At 33.1% G+C, this 24888-nt stretch overlaps 3 protein-coding genes and 3 pseudogenes across 3 annotated transcripts; 4 read left to right on the top strand and 2 right to left on the bottom strand.

The window, feature by feature from the left end:
• Nucleotides 1-2199: 2199 nt before the first annotated feature.
• Nucleotides 2200-3457, top strand: LOC18042813 (annotated as a pseudogene).
• Nucleotides 3458-4072: 615 nt separating this feature from the next.
• On the bottom strand, nt 4073-6455 carry LOC18042812 (chalcone synthase 2). The gene is made up of 2 exons (XM_006434291.2): nt 6272-6455; nt 4073-5073 (listed from the first exon to the last, which is right to left on the bottom strand). Exons 1-2 carry the CDS (start codon nt 6453-6455, stop codon nt 4073-4075), a joined length of 1185 nt encoding a protein of 394 aa, XP_006434354.1.
• A 2838-nt stretch (nt 6456-9293) lies between these two features.
• Nucleotides 9294-13053, top strand: LOC18042811 (annotated as a pseudogene).
• Nucleotides 13054-13540: 487 nt separating this feature from the next.
• On the top strand, nt 13541-14999 carry LOC112098202 (annotated as a pseudogene).
• Nucleotides 15000-16065: 1066 nt separating this feature from the next.
• On the bottom strand, nt 16066-17779 carry LOC18042182 (caffeic acid 3-O-methyltransferase). Its single transcript, XM_006434289.2, has 4 exons — nt 17340-17779; nt 16921-17231; nt 16755-16819; nt 16066-16362 (listed from the first exon to the last, which is right to left on the bottom strand). The coding sequence occupies exons 1-4, from the start codon at nt 17777-17779 to the stop codon at nt 16066-16068; spliced, it is 1113 nt and encodes a 370-aa protein (XP_006434352.1).
• A 3061-nt stretch (nt 17780-20840) lies between these two features.
• Nucleotides 20841-21812, top strand: LOC18042181 (chalcone synthase 2). Its single transcript, XM_024183848.1, has 2 exons — nt 20841-21486; nt 21544-21812. Exons 1-2 carry the CDS (start codon nt 20841-20843, stop codon nt 21810-21812), a joined length of 915 nt encoding a protein of 304 aa, XP_024039616.1.
• Nucleotides 21813-24888: the final 3076 nt, after the last annotated feature.

The raw sequence follows: 24888 nt of genomic DNA, 5'->3' as shown, positions 1-24888 counted from the left end.
ATCAAATTTGAAAAAAAAAAAAAAAAGAGGTTAGAACGTACATGAACAAAGAGGAATGTGAGAGAAGCAAATATATCAAAACATCAATCAAATAAAAGGAAAGGAAGACACTCGTGTGAAAGAATAGATATGTATTTTCTAGATTTTGCAAAAATATCAAATTAAGTAATAACCTTAAATAGTCGATTCACAATCTGTTCATAACCTTTATATGATTGATGAAAGCTAGACTAAAGACAGTCTTCCTTTCTGTAGTTTGTTCCTTTCAGAATAATCAATAAATCAGGCAAATACTCCATCAGTGTATACAGTCTAAGCCAATTATGCAATTAGTTATTGTATTTAAATAATTACCCAAATTAGAAGGCGGTTATGCAACATGAATCTTTTGATTAATTTAGAAAAAAAATATAAAGCTTAATTGAGTAATTTATTGGAACTAAAGGGATTAAACGATCAGTTACTCCAATAAATTAATGAATCATTAGCTAGCTTCTACTACAATGTTTTGGGAAAAAAAATTATCTGCAAAATATTTTATAAATTAACAAAATTATAAGTATCAATGATTGATTGTTATATTCGGACAAACTATACATTAGGTGAGAATTATTACATGTAGGATTATGTATTAATATTTCCAACAGGTTAGACCAAACGTGATCCATCTCGATTCCCGAAGGAAAATATAATCATAATTACTATAATTTTGTGATCCATGCGGAGGAAGAGACTATCACGAGGTTAAAATAACATTTCTCTGTGATAATTGGGTTGCCTGTCGATCGTATTTGCCAATGATATTAAATATAATCTTGATTGGTTGGGAATTGGTTATATTTATTTGGTCTATCAATATGTCCTTACGTACTTAATAACCAGACTTGTTCATCTCTTCCTTGACAGGCGCACAAACCACAAAGATCATATTAGCACTAATTCAAATCCATTTGGCGTACTAATTCAAATCCAATAGCATACTACTTGGAATAACATTCAATTTGCTAAGACGGTATGACTTGCGTCCAATAAGTGGTGGCTAATTAACAACAATTAATTATTGCATTAACAATGGAGAAAATTATCAAACTCCTTTATTGTTGCCGAAGTTAATCATTTTCCCTATATATTTCAAAACGCATAAAAAAATTTTGAATGTTAAAAAAAATTTATTAATTTTCAATTTTTTAGATACTTTACTATTTTTACCATCAATTGGGGGGTTTCAGACTCTCAGTGCATCAAGGGTAAAATAATAAAAAGACACATAATAAGCTAACGACAAAGGGCTTTGATTTAGAAATATGATGGAACTAATGGTTAATTTCAATAAAATGGGGTTTAATAATTTATTTATTTAGTTTATTTAAATGTATAATTAAACCCTCCCCAACCATATGAGCCAAATTCAAACCCTTTGCTCTAAATGAAGAGATTTTTTTTCAACAAAAAAATCTAGCATCCATAAATATATTTTTTTCATCAAGGGAAAAAGTAGAATCTTCCCTCTAGAAACACATAATGATGTATAATTTAATAATGGAATATTATCATTTTTCTACCTAGTTTTTTTTTTCTGACAAATCAATTTACCCCTAAATTTTTTAACAATAGCTTTTTCTCACATAATGTTTCAGTTTTGATCATCAACTGTGAAATTCATTAAGAAATTGCTGATATCACAAGAGTATTTTAGAATTTTAGTATATTAAGCCAAAAGTATTATAATATTTACAATTTTATCAATTGATTATTTTAGATATATAAAATAATCAATAGATAAAAGCATTATCTCTTTGTGTATAATTAATTTCGTACTTTTTTAATTTAGATGATTAAATTGTACTTATATAGTTTAGGGGTAAAATAGATGTTTACTGTAATTTATATTAAAAATTATATATATATTTTTAAAGGTTTGGTGGTAAAATGATAAAAATTGAAATATAATGTGAGAAAAAGTAATTTTTAGAAAAATTTGGCGGTAAAGTGATAATAATCCTTTAATAATAGTCAAATATACAATAATTAGTGGATGAATTACGTTTTGTAATATTTTACTGAATATGGTTTATATATATACATATACATGGTTTTGGAATAGCGGGCATAGGTAATACAACTATTAAAATTATACCATATATCCATCCCAATTGTTAAATTTGTGCGAAAAAAATTATCTATAGCGAAATTAACATGATGTCAAAATTTGAAGATGAAGAAGAGCAAGAGTTGGGGAAACTAGCCATAAGTTTAGCGGACGCGGCGGTGCTGCCAATGGTGCTGAAATCAGCACTGGAACTGAACGTAATAGACACAATTTTTGCTTCATCAGGATCAAGTGAAGGCGCGTTCCTCTCACATGCAGAGATCGCGAGTAGGCTCCCCGCCAAGAACCACGACGCCCCAGTTTTGCCCGATCGAATGCTTCGGCTCTTGGCCGGCTATGACATTCTCAAGTGCTCAGTTCGAACGGGAGAAAATGAGGTGGTTGAGAGACTCTATGGCGCGGGACCCATTTGCAAGTTCCTAGTTAAGAATGAAGATGGAGGATCAGTTGCCACTTTGCTATTGTTGCATCAGGATAAAGTCCTCATGGAGAGCTGGTACATATATATGATATTATTTTCTAATAGTCCATTGATTACAACTTCACTAGCTAATTAGGTGATTTAGAGTTACATTTTGTTTGGATTAAATAACTTTATTCCTCAGGTATCACTTAAATGATGTAGTACTAGAAGGCGAGGTCCCTTTCAACCGAGCGTATGTGATGACTTCATTTGAATACCCTGTTACTGATCAAAGGTTCAACTAGTTATTTAATCAAGCGATGTCGAATCACACAACCTTGATCATGAACAGTGCTCTCTATGCCTACAGAGGATTTCAAGACCTGAAAGTGTTGTTGATGTGGGTGGTGGAATTGATGCTACCCTTAATATGATCACTTCTATGTATTATCACATCAAGAGTATTAATTTTGATTTACCTCATGTCTTAGCTCATGCACCTTCATTTTCAGGTATTGATGAATTTTTTCTTTTTCATTACTCACTAGATGATTAATATTGTTGTTTTTAAGTTTTCTTTTTTTTTTTTTAGATGTAAATTTTGGGGGCACGATTTGTTTTTTTAAACAATAAAAACAAGTAAACTTTGGAAGGGGGCGTAGTGAGTTTTCAAATTTCAATAATGCATTGATCAATTGTGAATAGCATTCGCTCATATGGCTTGATTGAATTCCACATTTCCTAGCAACGTTTTTTGATCGACTACTCAAATCTGAATCCTGAGAGAAAACAATTGTCAATTGTATTCACTATGATTAACTAAAGGCTCGTTGATTGTAGGTGTAGAGAATATGGGAGAGATATGTTTGATTAACACGCGGAATTTTGATATCTCAGAAAATGCACAAGAGAGTGATACATCAATACATGCTCAGCTCTTTTAATTATCCAGTTTCTCTAGCTCCACAATAAACAATCGCTCAAACAAAACTATAATTTTGAGTTTATTAAAACATTTACAATTGTTTTTATAAATAAAATTTGCATATGATATCTGGTGCCAATATGGTTATTAGACAGTCAAGGAAGGCTCAAACAAATATGAATTATTGAAGTTGGTGTGATCATCATCTCCGTTCAAAAAGGTTGCATGGGAAAATGACTAAAAATATGAAATATTCAAAGCAATAAGTGGGGATATATAATTAGTATCCCAAGTAATCAATAAGTGGCATATAAATTGTCACATTAATTAGTTGGGATAAAAATTATTTGTGTAGGGATAACTTCAATCTTAATTTAAATAAATGAATAAAAGCATTAAAAATATATAAACTGATATATTAAAAAAAAAATTCACACTTGACACCTTGCTTAACAGGACTTTGCTAGCTTACAGAATCTGTAAGCTACGGACTGCAGCATCAGCCGTTGGATGTCCTGCTTAACATTATTGGAAATTAACTATTGATTATTGTACTACGAGCACCAGATACGATATGGTACTCTCTTATTTGACGTTGCTAATTGCAATTGCTGGATAAATAAAAAATCATAAATTAATGAATAGCGACACTTTGCAGCACAATGGTCTCAATCGAGAGACCCGGCCCGAACCCGAACAAGACGCCCCATTGAAGCCCCTCACCAGTGGTGGCTTTCCTTTCGTCCATGGACTTGTTCCTCATCTCATCAAGTATAAACAGCACGCTGGGACTCCACATGTTGCCATATTCGCTCAGCACATGCTTGCTGGCTCTTAATTTCTCCTTTGACAATCCAAGCTTTTCTTCCACTACTCTGAGAACTGATGGGCCCCCAGGATGAACTACATAAAACAATGAGTTCCAGTCACCGATACCAAATGGAGCGAATGTTTCAATACAGCATTGTACTATGTTGTCGCCAATGACCTTGGGCACCCCTTTGGACAAGTAATATTGCATGCCCACTTCTCTTATTCGCCCCACAATCGCATTATCTGAGTCAGGGATCATCGTTTGAGCTGTAGAAACAAGTTGGAACAGTGGACGTTCATTGCTGGTATCAGTATCGGGATCAGCACCAACAATGGCGGCGGCAGCTCCGTCGGAGAATATTGTTGAGCCAACAAGAACATCCATGTATGTATCAGAAGGTGCATGGAAACACACAACCATCAGTTCAGAGCACACGATGAGAACACGGGCGCCAACGTTGTTCTCGGCAAGGTCCTTGGCGAGGCGAAGAGCAGTGCCACCGGAGAAGCAACCTTGTTGATAGATCATAAATCTTTGAACAGAAGGTTGAAGGCCAATGAGCTTGGCAACCTTATGATCTGCACTAGGCATGTCTATCCCGGAAGAAGTACAAAATATGAGGTGTGTGATTTTTGACAGAGGCTGGCCCCATTCTTTGATGGCCTTCAGTGCTGCTTCCTTGCCCAGTTTCGGTACTTCGTCAACTAGAATTTCTTGACGTGTATTAAAAGATGGAGCGTTATGGGTACCGATATTAGGGTTCTCCTTGATAATATCTTCAGTCAAGTACATGTGGCGTTTCCTTATAGTTGATTTCTCACCTGCAAATTAAATCAAAATTTTCTTCAAATGGGTTGTGAATAGTGTATATATATAGTCATTATACTGTTATGATTATGGTTTAATATTTTTTTTCGTACTTTAATAAACTTCAGAATTCCGAACTAAATCAGAATTATATATATAATTTTTTTTTACCTTATTCTTAATTTTATGTAACATAATACACAAAAAAAAAAATTCAACACACTATATAACATAATACACAACAATGAATTTGTGTGCTTTGTTTATATTTTAGTTTATTTCTTTCTTTAATATTTTAAATGATCACTTGTTAGATAATGACTACACACACACCATCGCGTGCAGTGATTGGAAATCCTGTTACACCTAAAGCCAACTTCAATTCACCAAACCAAGGTTCATCTCGTGTAGTGATTATGGACTCGTACAAGGATATTGACGGACCGAACCAAGGAAAAACTATCCCATAATGGATGAACGGAAATAATCCTTTAACAAGCAAGTTTTTATATATAGAGAGAAAGACAAAGAGACATTTTTCAGACCTTAACAAAGTGTAAAATCCTAAATTAGAACATTATATATGTATGTATGTATGTATATAGAGGAGTGGTTGATGCCTAAATGAATTTTTATGCCCTATTTCCCTTAGGATTCGAACTCAGTTGGCCAATCACAAAATAGTTAATTAAAGAACTATATACATATCAAATTGATCTTTAATAAGTAGATTTGAATTTTTTTTTTTCCAAAAAACAAACTTTGAAAACAAAATTTGAAAAGCTGTTAGTACCAAAAGTATCCTTGCACTTCGCGATTATGACAGTACTAGCTAGTTTAAGCTTAGTCGAATTAATAAATTTTTTTTTTTGAAGTTACATGGTAATCTAAGGATGCCTTTTACAATTAAACATTACAAGTCATAATTACAGTAAAATAAAAATTATAATGGTGAAATAAACTTATCAGATGTGACTTTTAAATTTTGAGGAATAACATTTTTGAAAAAAATTGAAAAATAATAATTTTTTTTTAAATGAAGTTAATACTATGAGTTCCTATTTATTTGGAATTAAATTAATATAACTTTTAAGTTGTAATATATTTTATGTATCCGTAACATACTATTACTGCTGCAGCTATGACATCAAAGTTAAAAGCATACTAACTGTTGCGACACAGCAACACCATGCAAAGCCTAAATGAACTTACACATTCGTTTGAACTTGTCTTTTAAATGAGTCAAATGCTCGCTTTTGGTAACACTGAAATAGAAATCTGGATAATCGGATTGATAGAAAATGTTGGGTGGATTTGCGGTCCCGATTGCTAGAATTGCAGCAGGGCTTCGACCTCGAGCCTGTCGACTCTCCATGATATTTCCCATCGACGCCATATTTTTGCCTGCTTCAAAGTTTTCAGTGTTTTATGTTAAACCTACACCACAGCTCATATATGAGGAGATGATATAAGTTATAACTGAGCTTCTTTGCTTTTATAGGCCAAAGAGTCTGTGCATTCATTCATTGCGCCTTCGGTTTTGGTAAATCACAGCTTTACAATTTAAAAATAGAATAATCTACAATAAAATCGTTTCGTCTGCGCTCAGCCGGACCATTCTAATTTTTTTTTTTAAGTATCGGTTTGCTGACCAAACATGAGTTTTCCAATTATTGGGAAATATAAAAATGTAATCCTCTCGTGATCCTCAAAATTTATTAAGAAAAACCACACAAAAACGAGGAAAGCAGGAGGAAGAAGGCCAAAAGATTTATTTTCTTTAAAAAGAAAAGACAAAGTAAAACTCTAGTAATATCAACAGTCAATATAATAAAAATTTATTGATTTCATCCTTTAGATTTTGACATTAGTTGTTGTATTCATATCCGTTTGCGTTCATGCATGGTTTTTGTTCTTTTAATATTTTGTATTGGTTTGTTATTAGTTTGTTTCGTAGGGTAAGATTTATTATATATTCTGTTAATTTAAATGTATCTCTTTTTCATTTTATTTAATAAAACTTCTCTCGTATCGTTGAGGTTCAACCGAAAAAAAAAGGCTAAACTTTTTTCATTATAAAATTGCATAATTACTATATCATGATCAATAATTTTTTTTATAAAATTAAATTGAAGCCTAGTTATTGCATGGTTACTGTCATCTTAATGCCCACACCCGCAATCATTATTTATGTGTATCTATTGTTGTGAATGATTTTTCGTTTCTTTTTTTCGGTATATTAAAGAATTTAGTATTCGAATATTATATTGAACCCTGACTAATTTATATTCAAATCAAGTATGATCATTAGGGCTGCAAAACTCTCTCAATAAATATTTAACGCAACTACATTCTCAAATCTTAAATTGAAAATCTTAATTAAAATAAAACAATCCATGTACGCAATTGTTGGTAATGACTTTTCTTTCGCCTACCGTCAATAACTAGATGCCTTCTTTTGCAAACCGCTGGCTGTTGGAAACTTGGAAAATTGATTTAATCCGAATGACAGCTAGTCAAGGGATGTAGAACTTGACTAGCCTACAGAATCTGTAAGCTACAGACTGCAGCATCAGCCGTTGGATGTGGAGTGAGAAACTAAACAATAGCCAATCGGATGGTGGGATGACGGGAGATGTTTGTCAGAATCTGTACCATAGACAGGTCCAAGGATGTAATAATGAGTCCTGAAAGACGGCATATATTTAAAAACGGTCTCTCTCCTCTACCACCCGTGGAAGCTCCCCATTGGCTGCTGTTACAGAAGCTGTAACATACGCACCCAATGCATGCACCACACCTGTCCTGCATATGGAGAAAAAGCATGCAATTGTTTTTGTTTGGTAGCTAGCTAACCAATCAGGAGCTGGCTAAGTTGGATCTGTATGTTACAGAATCTGTAACTTAGCCAGCTCCCTTCTCCTATATTTATTTGGTCTATCAGTATGTCCTTACGTACTTATTAACCAGACTTGTTCATCTCTTCCTTGACAGGCGCACAAACCACAAAGATCATATTAGCACTAATTCAAATCCATTTGGCGTACTAATTCAAATCCAATAGCATACTACTTGGAATAGCATTCAATTTGCTAAGACGGTATGACTTGCGTCCAATAAGTGGTGGCTAATTAACAACAATTAATTATTGCATTAACAATGGAGAAAATTATCAAACTCCTTTATTGTTGCCGAAGTTAATCATTATCCCTATATATTTCAAAAACACATAAAAAAATTTTGAATGTTGAAAAAAATTATTAATTTTCAATGTTTTAAATACTTTACTATTTTTACCATCAATTGGGGGGTTTTACTGCATCAAGGGTAAAAGAATAAAAAGACACATAATAAGTTAACGACGGAGGACTTTGATTTATGAAACATGAAGGAACTAATGGTTAATTTCAATAAAAATAGGGTTTAATAATCTATTTATTTATTTTATTTAAATATAAAATTAAACCCTCCCCATCCATATGAGCCTGATTCAAACCTTTTGTTCTAAATCAAGAGATTTTTTTCAACTAAAAAATCTAGTATCCAGAAATTTTGTTTTCATCAAGGGAAAAAAGTAGAATCTTCCCTCCAGAAACACATATTGATGTATAATTTAATAATGGGATATTATAATTTTTCTACCTAGTTTTTTTTTATGACAAATCAATTTACCACTAAATTTTTTAACAATTGGTTTTTCTCACATAATGTTTCACTTTTCATCATCAACTGTGAAATCCATTAAAAAATTGCTGATATCACAAGAGCATTTTAGAATTTTAGTATATTAAGCCAAAAGTATTATAATATTTACAATTTTATCAATTGATTATTTTAGATATATAAAATAATCAACAGATAAAAGCATTATCTCTTTATGTATAATTAGTTTCGTACTTTTTTAATTTAGAGGATTAAATTGTACTTATATAGTTTAGGGGGTAAAATAGATGTTTACTGTAATTTATATTAAATTGAAATATAAGGTGAGAAAAAGTAATTTTTAAAAACATTTGGTGGTAAAGTGATAAAATCCTTTAATAATAGTTAAATATACAATAATTAGTGGATGAATAATGTTTTGTAATATTTTACTGAATATGGTTTTTATAAATACATATACATGGTTTTGGAATAGCGGGCATAGGTAATACAAATATTAAAATTATACCATATATCCATCCCAATTGTTAAATTTGTGTGAAAAAAAATTATCTATAGCGAAATTAACATGATGTCCAAATTTGAAGATGAAGAAGAGCAAGAGTTGGGGAAGCTAGCCATAAGGTTAGAGAACGCGGCGGTTCTGCCAATGGTGCTGAAATCAACACTGAAACTGAACATAATAGACACAATTTTTGCTTCATCGGGATCAAGTGAAGGCGCGTTCCCCTCATATATAGAGATCGCGAGTAGGCTCCCCGCCAAGAACCACGACACCCTAATTTTGCCCGATCGAATGCTTCAGCTCTTGGCCGGCTATGACATTCTCAAGTGCTCGGTTCGAACGAGAGAAAATGGGGTGGTTGAGAGACTCTATGGTGCGAGACCCATTTGCAAGTTCCTAGTTAAGAATGAAGATGGAGGTGAAATACAAGTGTGCAACCCAAGAGGGGGGTGAATTAGTATTTTAAAAAATATCCTAACAAAACCACACAACAATCCAATCTAACGCCTTAATAAATTCGAAAGTAATAAGTTCAATAGAAACACAATAATAAATGAGTAAGGGAAAAGAAAAACAAACATACGAATTTTTACGTGGTTCGGCAAATCCCGCCTACATCCATGCCTCCAAGCGATCCAAACTTGAGGATTTCACTATCCAAGCCTTCCAAGACTTTAAATGATTACAACTGACTTCTAAGGTGTCAATAAACTTTTACAATAAAGAGATTAACTCTCAATCTCTTCATTCACGTGTCTCACACACTCAAACACTCACAAATTTATGAGGAATTGAAGATTACAATAAAAACTCTCTTAAATAGTAGATATACAAATTGAAGAACAAATCTTCTTCATATGAAATGAGAGAACCAATTAAATCATCAATAGGTAATGTATTTAAATCTTTAGCTTCCTCAATGGCAGCCATTTTTTGTCTTCATTCCTTAGGTAGCAACCTAATGATTTTCTTAACTTTCTCGCTATTTGAAAAGGTCTTTCCTAGGGCTCCTAGAGTTTTCACTATGTCTGTAAATATAATATACATAGAATACACACTCTTATTTTGTTCTATTTGGAACAATTCATATTGTCGAGTGTACCTACTTATTTTATATTCTTTCACTTGATTCGTGCCTTTATAAACAACTTCAAGTTTGTGCCAAATTTCATTAGTACTTTCGCAACTAGACACTCTATAAAACTCTTTCTTATCTAGTGCACAAAACAAGACATTCATAACTTTAGAATTTAGATAAGCTTTTCTCTTTTCCAATTCATTTCATTTCCGTGAAGGTTTTGGAATATCTTCCCCGACTTCATTTTTAGTCAAAGGCATAAAAGGACCATCATTAACGATTTCCCAAATTTCGTAATCTAAAGCTTGTAAGTAAATTCTCATCCTAATTTTCCGATACGGGTAATCGTTTCCATCAAAATATGGTGGTCTAGTGGTGGACTGTCATTCTCTAAATGTGGAATCATTTTGAGTTGCCATTGATCTTTAACTCTAGATGGTTAAGTCTAAAAAAGAGCACATTGTTCTAATACCAAATGAAATACAAGTGTGCAACCCAAGAGGGGGGTGAATTGATATTTTAAAAAATATCCTAACAAAACCACACAATAATCCAATCTAATGTATTAATAAATTCGAAAGCAATAAGTTCAATAGAAGCATGATAATAAATGAGTAAGGGAAAAGAAAAACAAACACACGAATTTTTACGTGGTTCGGCAAACCCCACCTACGTCCATGCCTCCAAGCGATCCAAGCTTGAGGATTTCACTATCCAAGCCTTCCAAGACTTCAAATGATTACAATTGACTTCTAAGGTGTCAATGAACCTTTACAACAAAGAGATTAACTCTCAATCTCTTCACTCAAGTGTCTCGCACACTCAAACACTCACAAATTTATGAGGAATTGAATATTACAATAAAAACACTCTTAAAGAATAGATATACAAATTGAAGAATAAAAGATGATTCAAGGTTTTATGATTTGCGAAATGAGAGCTTAATAAATGTTGTGTGCTTTTTTATTTTGCTTGTAAGAGAGAGTGAAAATGAATTAGATTTGAATTTTTATAGGTTGAGCTAAAAAACTAGCTGTTATGCACATTTTGGTGATAACCGGCTTACCGTTTATGGACATCCGGTTAGCCACTTAATGTTACCGTTACAACCAAAATTTGAATTTTTGAACATTCGGTATGCCGCTTATGAAATCTGGATAGTCGTTTATTTTCCAGAAGCTTACTGTCCAAATCCGATCTACCGTTTGTCAGGATCCGGATAGCCGCCTGCTAAAGTAACTGGTACAGTAAAATATTTTCTAAAAATTATAGTTTGGCCCCAAAAACTTTATATAATTGTATTGCGGCCCAAAACGTTATGAATCTTTTCAAATAAGTCCAATTTCGGAATTTCTAAATATTACTTTATTAATCCCAAAAGTTTTTGAAATTATGATATGACCCAAAATATGTGAAATTTTAGAATGGTCCAAAAATATTTAAATACTTTCAAATAGGTCCAAATCTGAAATTTAAAACAATATTTATTACAATCAAAGATTGTAAAATTCTTTCATTTTAATTCGCAACTTGAAAAACAACTTAACTCCATAAAATCATTTTCTTATTATAAAAGCACAATACATAAATCTTTGTTTAATCAACACATGTGGTTTGTTATCATCAAAATCAATATTTATAGCCATATAGGCTAACATGAGGATCAGTTGCCACTTTGCTATTGCTGCATCAGGATAAAGTCCTCATGGAGAGTTAGTACATATATATGATATTATTTTCTAATAGTTCATTGATTACAACTTCACTAGCTAATTAGGTGATTTAGAGTTACATTTTGTTTGGATTAAATAACTTTATTCCTCATGTATCACTTAAATGATGTGGTACTAGAAGGCGAGGTCCCTTTCAACAGGGCGTATGGGATGACTTCATTTGAATACCCTGTTATTGATCAAAGTTTCAACTAGTTATTTAATCAGACGATGTCGAATCACACAACCTTGATCATGAACAGTGCTCTCCATGCCTACAGCGGATTTCAAGACCTAAAATTGTTGTTGATGTGGGTGGTGGAATTGATGTTACTCTTATCATGATCACTTCTATGTATTCTCATATCAAGAGTAATAATTTTGATTTACCTCATGTTTTAGCTCATGCACCTTCATTTTCAGGTATTGATGAATTTCTTCTTTTTCATTACTCACTAGATGATTAATATTGTTGTTTTTAAGTTTTTTTTTATATGCAAATTTTAGGGGCACGATTTGTTTTTTTTAAACAATAAAAACAAGTAAACTTTGGAAGGGGACGTAGTGAGTTTTCAAATTTCAATAATGCATTGATCAATTGTGAATAGCATTCGCTCATATGGCTTGATTGAATTCGACATTGCCAAGCAACGTTTTTTGATCAACTACTCAAATCTGAATCCTGAGAGAAAAAAATTGTCAATTGTATTCACCATGAGTAACTGAAGGCTCGTTGATTGTAGGTGTAGAGAATATGGGAGAGATATGTTTGCAAGTGTTACGAAAGGAGGTGCAATTTTCATGAAGGTATGAATAATTTAATAACAAGAGGCTCAAATTTCGTCACGTTTTGCTGATACATATAAGATGAAACTTGCAGTGGATACTCCGTGATTGAAGCGAGGAGCATTGCTTGAAACTGCTCAAGAACTATTGGAAAGCGCCCCCAGCTTTTGGCAAAGCGATCACCATCGAATCAATATATGCTTCTGCTCTTTGGATCTCTTTGAACACCACGTTTTGCTTGTGTTATTGAAATAAACTATGCTTATTACTTCCCTTATCATGAACTTGTTTGAGTGATTTTCAAGCCGTTTTATTTTATTGGTTCTCTGAGTTCAAATTCTATAAGGTAGAAGACTAAAACATTGATTTGTCCTTAGTTCACTTCTCACCTTTCAAAAATTACAAACAAAATATTAGTTTATAAAGAAATATTATATGCTTTTAGGTATGCATGTCTGCATCTTCAAAAATATGGATTCGCTGAATACATCATATGGTGTATGAGTTAATTGAAAAAAAATGATAAAATACTAATACACTATATATTGTAGAACGATTTTGCATTTTAAAAAATGCAGGCATCCGTACTAGAGAAAAAAAGTTAGTCGTAGATTTTTGAGAAGATATTTGACACAGGTGAGTGATGTTGTTGATTTTCAAAAAGACTGTCTCTAACTCTTTGCACATGGTCATGAGATTATCTCGTAACATATTCCATCACATGCAAATTGGTCAATATGGTTGGTCCTAATCAAAGGAAAAGGTAGCAAATATCTAAGTCTCATTCAGAAACTAATTGACTCTAATATTGTATAGAAATCGTAAACATAATTCATACTTAAAATCTAACTCATGAACTGTGGATCACTTCAAACTTGTATACTTAGCATAAAATTTATTCTTAATTAGCTGATGTGGGATAAAAATCTCCTTAAAAGGAAAGCAACTTCATCTATATATGTCAGCTCTTGCTTGCTCAACTCTTATTAAAGCCTCCTTATGTCTTGAGAATGAATGGTTAATTTAATAGCTAGTTGTTAACATATTTTAGTCTATTCTGGAAAAAAATAACACTAATAATAATAATAATAATATTCGGTTTGATTGTTAGGTGGCTTGTCTATCGAACTACGCCAATATTATTATTAGTCAGTCACAAAAATGTTGATTGGTTGGATATTAATTTAGTTGTATGTCAATATTATCCCTACGTGAATTAGAGAGTCTCGTTTTTTTAATAAGAAAAACGTACTTGTAGAGGGATCCCATACACTTATGTATCCTGCAACTGCTTCGCGGGCTATTTTCTCCCCACATTAGCCCAGAATGGAGCCACTGCTCCTCCAAGAGAAAAAGTCACAATCTTTGGTGACGGAAACGCCAGAGGTATAATTAAATTTTAATTGAAACCTTCCCACATTTTGAATTTAACCTCGTACCTCTTAAAAGTTTTTTTAATATCATCTTATTCTTTGGACAACAAAATCTTTTTTTTTCTTTAAAAAAAAGAAACTTTTAACATCACGAGATAACAAAATATACCACGAATTCATGAGAATTCCCGTTGGACCTAACTAAAGTGTTTGGGTCGGCCACTATGTAGGGGTAGGGTATTCAGTTAGTTACATCAAGTTATCAATGCTTTGGTGTCAGTTCGTAGATATATCATTCATACATAAACATGGCTCACTGCAAACTGACCGATTTTCCGTGCAGCGGTTTATAACAAGGAAGATGACATAGCAACTTACACTATTAAAGCTATTGATGACCCAAGAACATTGAACAGGACTCTGTACATCAGGCCTCCCGGAAACGTTTACTCATTCAACGAGCTTGTTACCCTCTGGGAAAACAAGATAGGAAAAACCCTAGAGAAGACTTATGTTCCAGAGGAGAAACTTCTCGAGGACATCCAAGGTTAGTATGTAATTAATATTACGATGCTCATGTAGTTGAGCTTTTCTAGCTATATGCATGTATGTTTTGCTCAACTTCAGCTTGGCTGTTTCGTTGCAGATGCCCCAATTCCCTTAAATGTTCTGTTAGCAATCACCTATGCAACCTTTGTGAAAGGAGATCAGCCATCAGGCCAACTTTGAAATCAATACGGCCTCTGGGGTCGAGGCTTCGGAGCTATATCCTGAAGTTAAGAATACCACCGTCGAAGAATACCTCGATCAAATTGCTGTTTGAACATCAAAATGCCGGCCACATCTTATTATATAAACCAAGCTCTATCATTACTCTCAAGTTGATAGCAGGTAGCCAGTCTGACATTAGCATAATTGTAGCGTGTCAGATACATAGTTAGAGGTGGCTGAACTGTTTTCATTTCTATGTTTTTCCTGATTGTTACTTTATTAATGTGTATTTGTACTCTGAATTTTACAAGCTTGATGAATAAGAATTTGTCTATTGTTGTGAAATCCCTATGACGATGCTCTACAAAAAGTAAGTTTTGTCCGACATTTCAAGCTTGATGTTCAGCTTCATTTACGATCTAATTAATTAGCCTGCCTAGCACGACTTAATTGGCTGGGTCATAATATCATAATAATGATTTGAAAGTAACTGTTAATAAGCATATCCAAAATATTTCACAAATTCGATCAACTTATCTTTATAACATTGTTAGTAAGGCAAGAATAGAGATTTTGTTCAGGTATACAAGAAATATTTGTGTTGGAAATAAATACTGTTACTTTATGGTTACTTTATTTCTATTAGTTAAAACTTATTTGCATTTAGGTAAAAAAATTAGAAAAATTAGTTTTCTCTTTATAATGTATATGTGTTACCATTAGACTTAGCTTTGTTTGGTATTGTGGTTTTGTAATTTTTAAGTTACAACTTCCGTGTGGCATGTGGAATAGAAGTTATAATTATTATAGAAAAGTTTATGAGTGTTTTGAATACTGGCCATGATCTGGTTGAATACATCCTAGGTAAAGTTCAGCCCCTAATGCTGAATTGCTTTGTAAATATCTTTTATTAAATACTGTATTACATAATAAAGTTACTGAAAGATGCAACAAAAGCTCTTTGGGGCTCAAAACTCACCAAATGTCCTCTACTAGGAGCTGTCTGTGTCATAGTAAACTAAAAAATTTAAACTGCCAAAAAAGAAAAAAATTGTTCATATAATGCACAAGCTGAGTTCCACATCGTTATTTAATATTGAGAGAATACAAGGTGTAATAGCATATAAACGATTTATTGAAATTGAAGTTTCCGAATGATCTGCAACCAGCGTGCTCGATCATTTGTGAAACTCCATTACCCAGCTATTGTAGGCACAACACACAATTTCAAGCCCTGAAAAACCAGAGTTCTTTGCTAAGGCCTCATATTCCTTTTTGGACCTCTCTCTTCCTCCTGTTGTTTGAGCTAACATGAACAAGTCTTGCTCGAAGACAATGTGAGAAGACGCTTGATTCTCAGGAACCAAAGGAAGGATCGATTCAACAATGATGACCTTTCCATTTTCTGGGAGAGCTTCCCAGCAATTTTTGAGTAGTTTCAAGCAGTGTTCATCAGTCCATCCATGTAGCATCCACTGCAAATTATAATTAATTTCATGTACAAATTAAAACAATTTAAAAAATTATAAATAAAGGGGCTCATCAATGTCTTTTATATAAATTATAATACGTTAAATTTCCCTTTAGCCCCTAGTATTTGGGCCAATTACCTAGTTAGTTTTATATTTTCATAAAGTTAATAAAAATTGGTCATACTGTTACTCTTATTAGTACAATTGGATTTGAATTTTTTAAGCGTAAAATAATATTTTGTCTAACATAACTTAAATTCAAGCAAATTCGATATATATGAATAATTTTTCTAAAGTATAAGTGAGGACTAATTAACTAGATAATTTGCTGAAACCATAAGAAATAAATGAGTATTTATCTTCACATAAATTAAAAAAAAAAAAAAAAAACTCGCCTTCAGGAAAATAGCATCTCCTCTAGGAACATTTTCGAACATATCTCCACCCACATGCTCCACACCTATTTATGGAAAAGAATTACAAGATCAAATCTGGCAAGTTCAACTATAACATACTTGTACAGGCCACGTAGTTTTTAATTATAAATTTAAAATCCAATACCCGGAAAAGAAGGCGCATTGGCTAAAACATGAGGGAGATCAAAGCTGATGCCCTTGATACAAGGATATCTAGATGTGATCATGCCTAGAGTAACACCAATGCCACCTCCCACATCAACCAACACTTTGAGACCATCAAATCCTCTGTAAACATCTAGTATCTTATTCATAACTAAAGCACTATGGTTTGACATGGCTTCATTGAATACCCCGTTGAACCTTGGATCAGTTCCAAGATATTCAAATTGTGTCATTCCATAAGCTCGGCGGAATGGAATACCCCCTTCTAATATTACGTCTTTCAAGTGGTACCTGAGATTTGGGAAAAAAAATGTATGATAATATATATTAGTAACTAAAATCGATAGAGAATCTTCAACCTAGCAACGTATATTACATTCAATGAACAACTAAAATTACCAGCTCTCCATGAATACTTTGTCGTGGTGTAGCAAAAACAACGGGGCAACAGACCCATCATCGTCATCTTGATTCTTAATCAGGAACTTGCAAATCGGCGCGGCGCCGTAAACTCTCTCCACTTGTCCATTATCTCCCGTCTGAAGCGAGCATCTGAGTATGTCATAGCTCGCCAAAAGACTTAACATCCGGTCGAGCAGAAACGGTGCGTCTGGATTCTCGGTAGGTAGCCTAGCTGCAATCTTAGAAGGTGAGAGTAACTCACCATGGCCATCTTCTGCAGCAGAGGCGGCAGAGATGATGTCAATGACATTGAGCTCGATAGCTGATTTTAGCACCATCGGAAGAACGGCCGCATTAGCTAGTCGGACGGCAAGTTTTCCAACTTCTTCTTGGTCCACGGAGGTAGAGCTATTCCTCTTGGGCTTGGAATTAGCCATTTCGTCTTGCTGTATGTTGTTAAACCTGGTTTCTTAACTATTGCGCCTCAAATTCAATCACACAACTCAAAAAACTTTTCTTTTAATTTACTGGTGTTTATGTTTATAAAGAGAGTAAGTGCTTGAATTTATAGATGCTTAAATTCTAAATAAAGTCGTGGCTCCATAAGTATTAATGCAATTGAAAATTTTTGGATATAGGACTAATGTGTGAAAATTTAAAAATTTTAATTTTATTTTTATTTTTATAACAAATAAGAAGACTCCATTATAAATGACCTTAAAAAAAACAACATAAAAGAGTAGCAAACCCGGAACGCAGTTTCATTATTACATCCTTCCCACTAGCCGTCATTGATATTACATCAATTTTCCAATTGCCATTGGTTTGCCAAAACAGGCAAGTAACTAATAGCCGTCAGGGTACATCTTTCCACTAGCCGCCATTGATATTACATCAATTTTCCAATTGCCAGTGGTTTGCCAAAAAAGGCAAGTAATTTAACGGGATATATAATAAATCTTACCGTACGAAACAAACTAATAAAAACCAATACAAAATATTAAAAGAACAAAAATCATGCATGAACGCAAACTGATGCACGCAAACGGATGTGAAGACAAAAATGAATGTCAACAAAATCTAAAGGATGAAATCAATAAATTTATATTATATTGACTGTTGATATTACTAGAGTTAAAAAAATTTGGGGAAATCTCAGGCTACCTTTAAATCAATTTTCCAAGTTCCCAGCAGCCAGCGGCTTGCAAAAGAAGGCAACTAGTTATTGACGGTAGGTGAAAGAGAAGTCATTACCAACAATTGCGTACATCAATTGACATGAGTTGTTTTATTTTAATTAAGGTTCTTGGTTTGAGACTTGAAAATGTAGTTGTGTTAAATACTTGTTGAGAAAACTTTACCGCCCTAGTGGTCCTACCTGACTTGAATCTAGATTAATTGGGGCTTAATGTAATATTCGGATATCAGATAGTTTAATACACTAAAAAAAAGAAAAGAAAAATCATTCACATATACACATAAATAATGATTGCGGGTGTGCGCATTAAGATGACAGTAACCATGCAATAACTAGGCTTGAATTTAATTTTATATAAAAAAAATTATTGATTATGATATAGTAATTATGCAATTTCATAATGAAAAAAGTTTAGCCTTTTTTTTTTCCGGTTGAACCTCAACGATACGAGAGAAGTTCAATTAAATAAAATGAAAAAGAGATACATTTAATTTAACGGGATATATAATAAATCTTACCCTACGAAACAACCTAATAACAAACCAATACAAAATATTAAAAGAACAAAAACCATGCATGAACGCAAACGGATATGAATACAACAACTAATGTCAACAAAATCTAAAGGATGAAATCAATAAATTTATATTATATTGACTGTTGATATTACTAGAGTTTTACTTTGTCTTTTCTTTTTAAAGAAAATAAAGCTTTTGGCCCTCTTCCTCCTGCTTTCCTCGTTTTTGTGTGGTTTTTCTTGATAAATTTTGAGGATCACGAGAGGATTACATTTTTATATCACCCAATAATTGGAAAACTCATGTTTGGTCAGCAAGCGATACTTAAAAAAATAAAAAGAGCTCAGACGAATCGATTTTATTTTAGATTATTCTATTTTTAACTTCATTTTTTAAAAAAAATTATTATTTTCAATTTTTTTTTCAAAAATATTATTCCTCAAAATTTAAAAGTCACATCTGATAAGTTTTAATGATTTTTATTTCACAATTATAATTTTTATTTTATTGTAATTATGACTTGTAATGTTTAATTGTCAAAGGCAGCCTTAGATTACCATGTAACTTCAAAAAAAAAATTATTAATTCGATTAAGCTTAAACTAGCTAGTATTGTCATAATAGCGAAGTGCAAGGGTACTTGTGGTACTAATAGCTTTTCAAATTTTGTTTTCAAATTTTTTTTTTTGGAAAAAAAATATTCAAATCTACTTATTAAAGATCAATTTGATATTATATAGTTCTTTAATTAACTATGTTGTAATTGGCCAACTGAGTTCGAACCCTAGGGGAACTAGGGCATAAAAATTCATTTAGGCATCAACCACTTCTCTATATACATACATACATACATATATAATGTTCTAATTTAGGATTCTACACTTTGTTAAGGTCTGAAAAATCTCTCTTGTCTTTCTCTATATATATAAAAACTTGCTTGTTAAAGGATTATTTCCGTTCATCCATTATGGGATAGTTTTTCCTTAGTTCGGTCCTATCAATATCCTTGTACGAGTCCATAATCACTACACGAGATGAACCTTGGTTTGGTGAATTGAAGTTGGCTTTAGGTGTAATAGGATTCCCAGTTACTGCCAGTGATCGTGTGTGTGTAGTCATTATCTAACAAGTGATCATTTAAAATATTAAAGCAAGAAATAAACTAAAATATAAACAAAGCACACAAATTCATTGTTGTGTATTATGTTACATAGTGTATTGAATTTTTTTTTTGTCTTACTTTAATAATTCAAATGATTCCTCATTGAAAAATTATATACATATAGCTCTTCTTTAGTGAGGACATATTTATTTTGTTAAAGTAAGGATGTTAGTAAAATATTAAAGAACATAGATTTTTTCACACTAGAGAATGATTATATATAAGTTCTTCTCTGGTAATAAAGTGAGGATGTTACTAAAAATATAAAAAAATACAAATTTCAATATATTAAAAATTTTATTTTTTTATCTGTTAGTATATTAATATATGTGTTTTTTTTGTTTTTTAACGGCATCCTTACTTTAAAAAAGTGAGGATGCATTTACTAGAAAATGATTATATTAATACATACATACATAAAATTAGGAATAAGGTAAAAAAAAACTTTATATATATAATTATGATTTAGTTCGGAATTCTGAAGATTATTAAAGTCCGAAAAAAGATATTAAACCATAATCATAACAGTATAATGACTATATATATACACTGTTCACAACCCATTTGAAGAAGATTTTGATTTAATTTGCAGGTGAGAAATCAACTATAAGGAAACGCCACATGTACTTGACTGAAGATATTATCAAGGAGAACCCTAATATCGGTACCCAAAACGCTCCATCTTTTAATACACGTCAAGAAATTCTAGTTGACGAAGTACCGAAACTGGGCAAGGAAGCAGCACTGAAGGCCATCAAAGAATGGGGCCAGCCTCTGTCAAAAATCACACACCTCATATTTTGTACTTCTTCCGGGATAGACATGCCTAGTGCAGATCATAAGGTTGCCAAGCTCATTGGCCTTCAACCTTCTGTTCAAAGATTTATGATCTATCAACAAGGTTGCTTCTCCGGTGGCACTGCTCTTCGCCTCGCCAAGGACCTTGCCGAGAACAACGTTGGCGCCCGTGTTCTCATCGTGTGCTCTGAACTGATGGTTGTGTGTTTCCATGCACCTTCTGATACATACATGGATGTTCTTGTTGGCTCAACAATATTCTCCGACGGAGCTGCCGCTGCCATTGTTGGTGCTGATCCTGATACTGATACCAGCAATGAACGTCCACTGTTCCAACTTGTTTCTACAGCTCAGACGATGATCCCTGACTCAGATAATGCGATTGTGGGGCGAATAAGAGAAGTGGGCATGCAATATTACTTGTCCAAAGGGGTGCCCAAGGTCATTGGCGACAACATAGTACAATGCTGTATTGAAACATTCGCTCCATTTGGTATCGGTGACTAGAACTCATTGTTTTATGTAGTTCATCCTGGGGGCCCATCAGTTCTCAGAGTAGTGGAAGAAAAGCTTGGATTGTCAAAGGAGAAATTAAGAGCCAGCAAGCATGTGCTGAGCGAATATGGCAACATGTGGAGTCCCAGCGTGCTGTTTATACTTGATGAGATGAGGAACAAGTCCATGGACGAAAGGAAAGCCACCACTGGTGAGGGGCTTCAATGGGGCGTCTTGTTCGGGTTCGGGCCGGGTCTCACGATTGAGACCATTGTGCTGCAAAGTGTCGCTATTCATTAATTTAAGATTTTTTGTTTATCCAGCAATTGCAATTAGCAACGTCAAATAAGAGAGTACCATATCGTATCTGGTGCTCGTAGTACAATAATCAATAGTTAATTTCCAATAATGTTAAGCAGGACATCCAACGGCTGATGCTGCAGTCCGTAGCTTACAGATTCTGTAAGCTAGCAAAGTCCTGTTAAGCAAGGTGTCAAGTGTGAATTTTTTTTTTAATATATCAGTTTATATATTTTTAATGCTTTTATTCATTTATTTAAATTAAGATTGAAGTTATCCCTACACAAATAATTTTTATCCCAACTAATTAATGTGACAATTTATATGCCACTTATTGATTAGATTGTAAAATAATCTTATTAATAATGAATAATAATATTAACCAATATTATACACATCTAGTGATGATATATTACTTGGGATACTAACTATATATCCCCACTTATTGCTTTGAATATTTCATATTATTAGTCATTTCCCATCAACCTTTTTGAACGGAGATGATGATCACACCAACTTCAATATTTCATATTTGTTTGAGCCTTCCTTGACTGTCTAATAACCATATTGGCACCAGATATCGTATGCAAATTTTGTTTATAAAAACAATTGTAAATGTTTTAATAAACTCAAAATTATAGTTTTGTTTGAGCCATTTTTTATTGTGGAGCTAGAGAAACTGGATAATTAAAAGAGCTGAGCAGGTATTGATGTATCACTTGTTGTGCAAATTTTAATGTACTCGCAAGCGCACGAATCTATTGTAGTATAGACTAATGGTGACGAGTGTCGATCCCACGAGGAGGTGGATTTTAATTATATATAAAATTAATTTTGTAAATGGGTAGTTGGATTTATGGTGGAAATGATTTGGAATATGCTAATACTTAAATTAAAATGGCGAGAATAAATTCTAAAATTGGAATTGCAATGGAGAGAATAAATTGAAGAGAAAATCTATTAAATTGACGTACTTGGGTATCTGGATCCGTATCAACATGCATCATGGGCTAAATATTCCTTATTAATACCAATTAAATCATGAGGGGGGAATCCACACCTCATGAACCACGCTCTAATCAATATGGTGCTAAGGGCTTATCGTGCCAAATAATAATAACCTTATACTAGAGAGCCGATGTAACCAAGGCGGTATCTAGACAAGATTATTATTATTTGTCGACGAGAAGTCAAAACATCCACAAAAACTAGAGGGGAAGAGAAAATAAATTTACCAAATTAAGCCCATGACACATGTTGAGACTTCACCTTCAACCCAAGCTTAAAAGAAAATTAGTCACTCATAATTGAACTAGGGGCAAAATGGAAATTTATTAAAATACGAAGAAAATACAAGATGAAGAGGGAATTACAGAAAACAGAGTCCAAAAATGGATTCAGAGATATCAAAGTAGGGGGGAGAGACCCCCTTTTTATAGATACATGGAGTAAATCATGGCCATCGGATTAAAAACAGTTTGGACGCTCAGGATTGCGCCACGTCATCAGTCAACAGTCCACGGTTTGACCACGCGGATGAACAGTAACACGGTTTGACCCGACTTTGAACAGTAACGCGGTTTGACCCGGATGAACAGTAACGCGGTTTGGTTGAAAATAATCATGTGTGATGCATGCACCGTACGCGAGATTTTTCGTTCACTGATATGCTGCCACGTCACCATCAACAGTACATAAGAATTTTAGTCCAACAGGATCGTGACACCTCATCAGTCAATGCCACATCATCGGTCAATGCCACGTCATCATCCGTCTATGTGAACAGTGTCGTGAACAGTAACGTATACAGTACCGTACACGTGAAGAGTACCGTACATGTGAATAGTGCCATTTTTCCTTTTATGCTCCTCCTAAGGTTTTTGATCGTCCTGAGTTCAAAAGTGATGTCCGTTTTACCGTCTGATTTCTCCTTTATTGTGAAATGACTATAATGCCCCTAAAATACATAAAATACTTAATTAAAATAAAACACATGTAATTAAATCACAAGGTTAAATACATAAAAGTAAGGGTTGTTAGTAAGACTTGAAATGTAAAATGACGGTTTTCTCCTTTATAAATATGCATTTTCTAACACTCAACACACCCCCCAACCAGCTTATTGCTAGTCCCTAGCAAATAAAGCGAAAACAAAATTCAAATTCAAAATGATTTTTTTTTTTAGAAACACTCGTGTTTATTCAATCAGATTAATGATAGCAATCAAATAAAAGTATAAGCATTATCTCCAGTCTAAAGCAACATCACACCCACATCAACCATCCACATGAATTAGCCCAGTAGACTTTGTTATAGCTACTTTCAAAAATGACATGTCAAACCCCAAAATCTCACTGGAAGTAGTGAAACTCTCACAAATAAATTAAACCCAATAAAAATAGTCACTCCAATTAATGGTACTTGAGAGAGAAAATAATAAAGAAGTGATATCACATGCTCTCACCAAGATGAAATAAATATGCCCTCAGCTTAGAAATAATACGATCTCAAGTCAAATAAAATGTTAGTCAACCCACTTTATTTATCTTTTTTTCTTTTTAATTATGCATCACTACATCTTTTTAGCCCATGTAACTAGCTTCTACTTCGGACTATAATTCCCTAAAATCAAGGACTTTTATTAGGACGTAACGTAGGCTAGGGACATGGTTAACAAAGAAGGGAAATAAGGAAAATAAAGTGTATGTTTGAGAAAAATACAGAGAATTTTTTTTTTTTTGGAAGTTGCAAGGTGGATTTCACCTATTATTGTTATTTTTATTCTTTTGAAACAACAACTTTTGTTTTGTTTTTTTTTCTCTTTTTTTTTTGCTTTTATTTGGCACAACTTCACTGAACAAAATAATTATTTACATTTTTCTCAAACATAAATAGGTGATGGACCTTATAAGACATCGTGTAATACTCCAAATCGGAGTGGGTCAAGATAATAAGTTGACAAAGAAAAGGTTTTTTTTTTTTTAAAAGCTCAAAAGGGTTGACTATGGATATATCACAAAAGGGATGGCTAAAAAGGCTCAAACGGGACAAAGATGGCATTTCCATCATCTTTTAG

This window comes from Citrus clementina, unplaced genomic scaffold (genome assembly GCF_000493195.1).
Source record: "Citrus clementina cultivar Clemenules unplaced genomic scaffold, Citrus_clementina_v1.0 scaffold_5, whole genome shotgun sequence".
Classification (NCBI taxonomy): Eukaryota; Viridiplantae; Streptophyta; class Magnoliopsida; order Sapindales; family Rutaceae; genus Citrus; species Citrus x clementina.
This window is presented reverse-complemented; position numbering and strand designations above follow the sequence as displayed.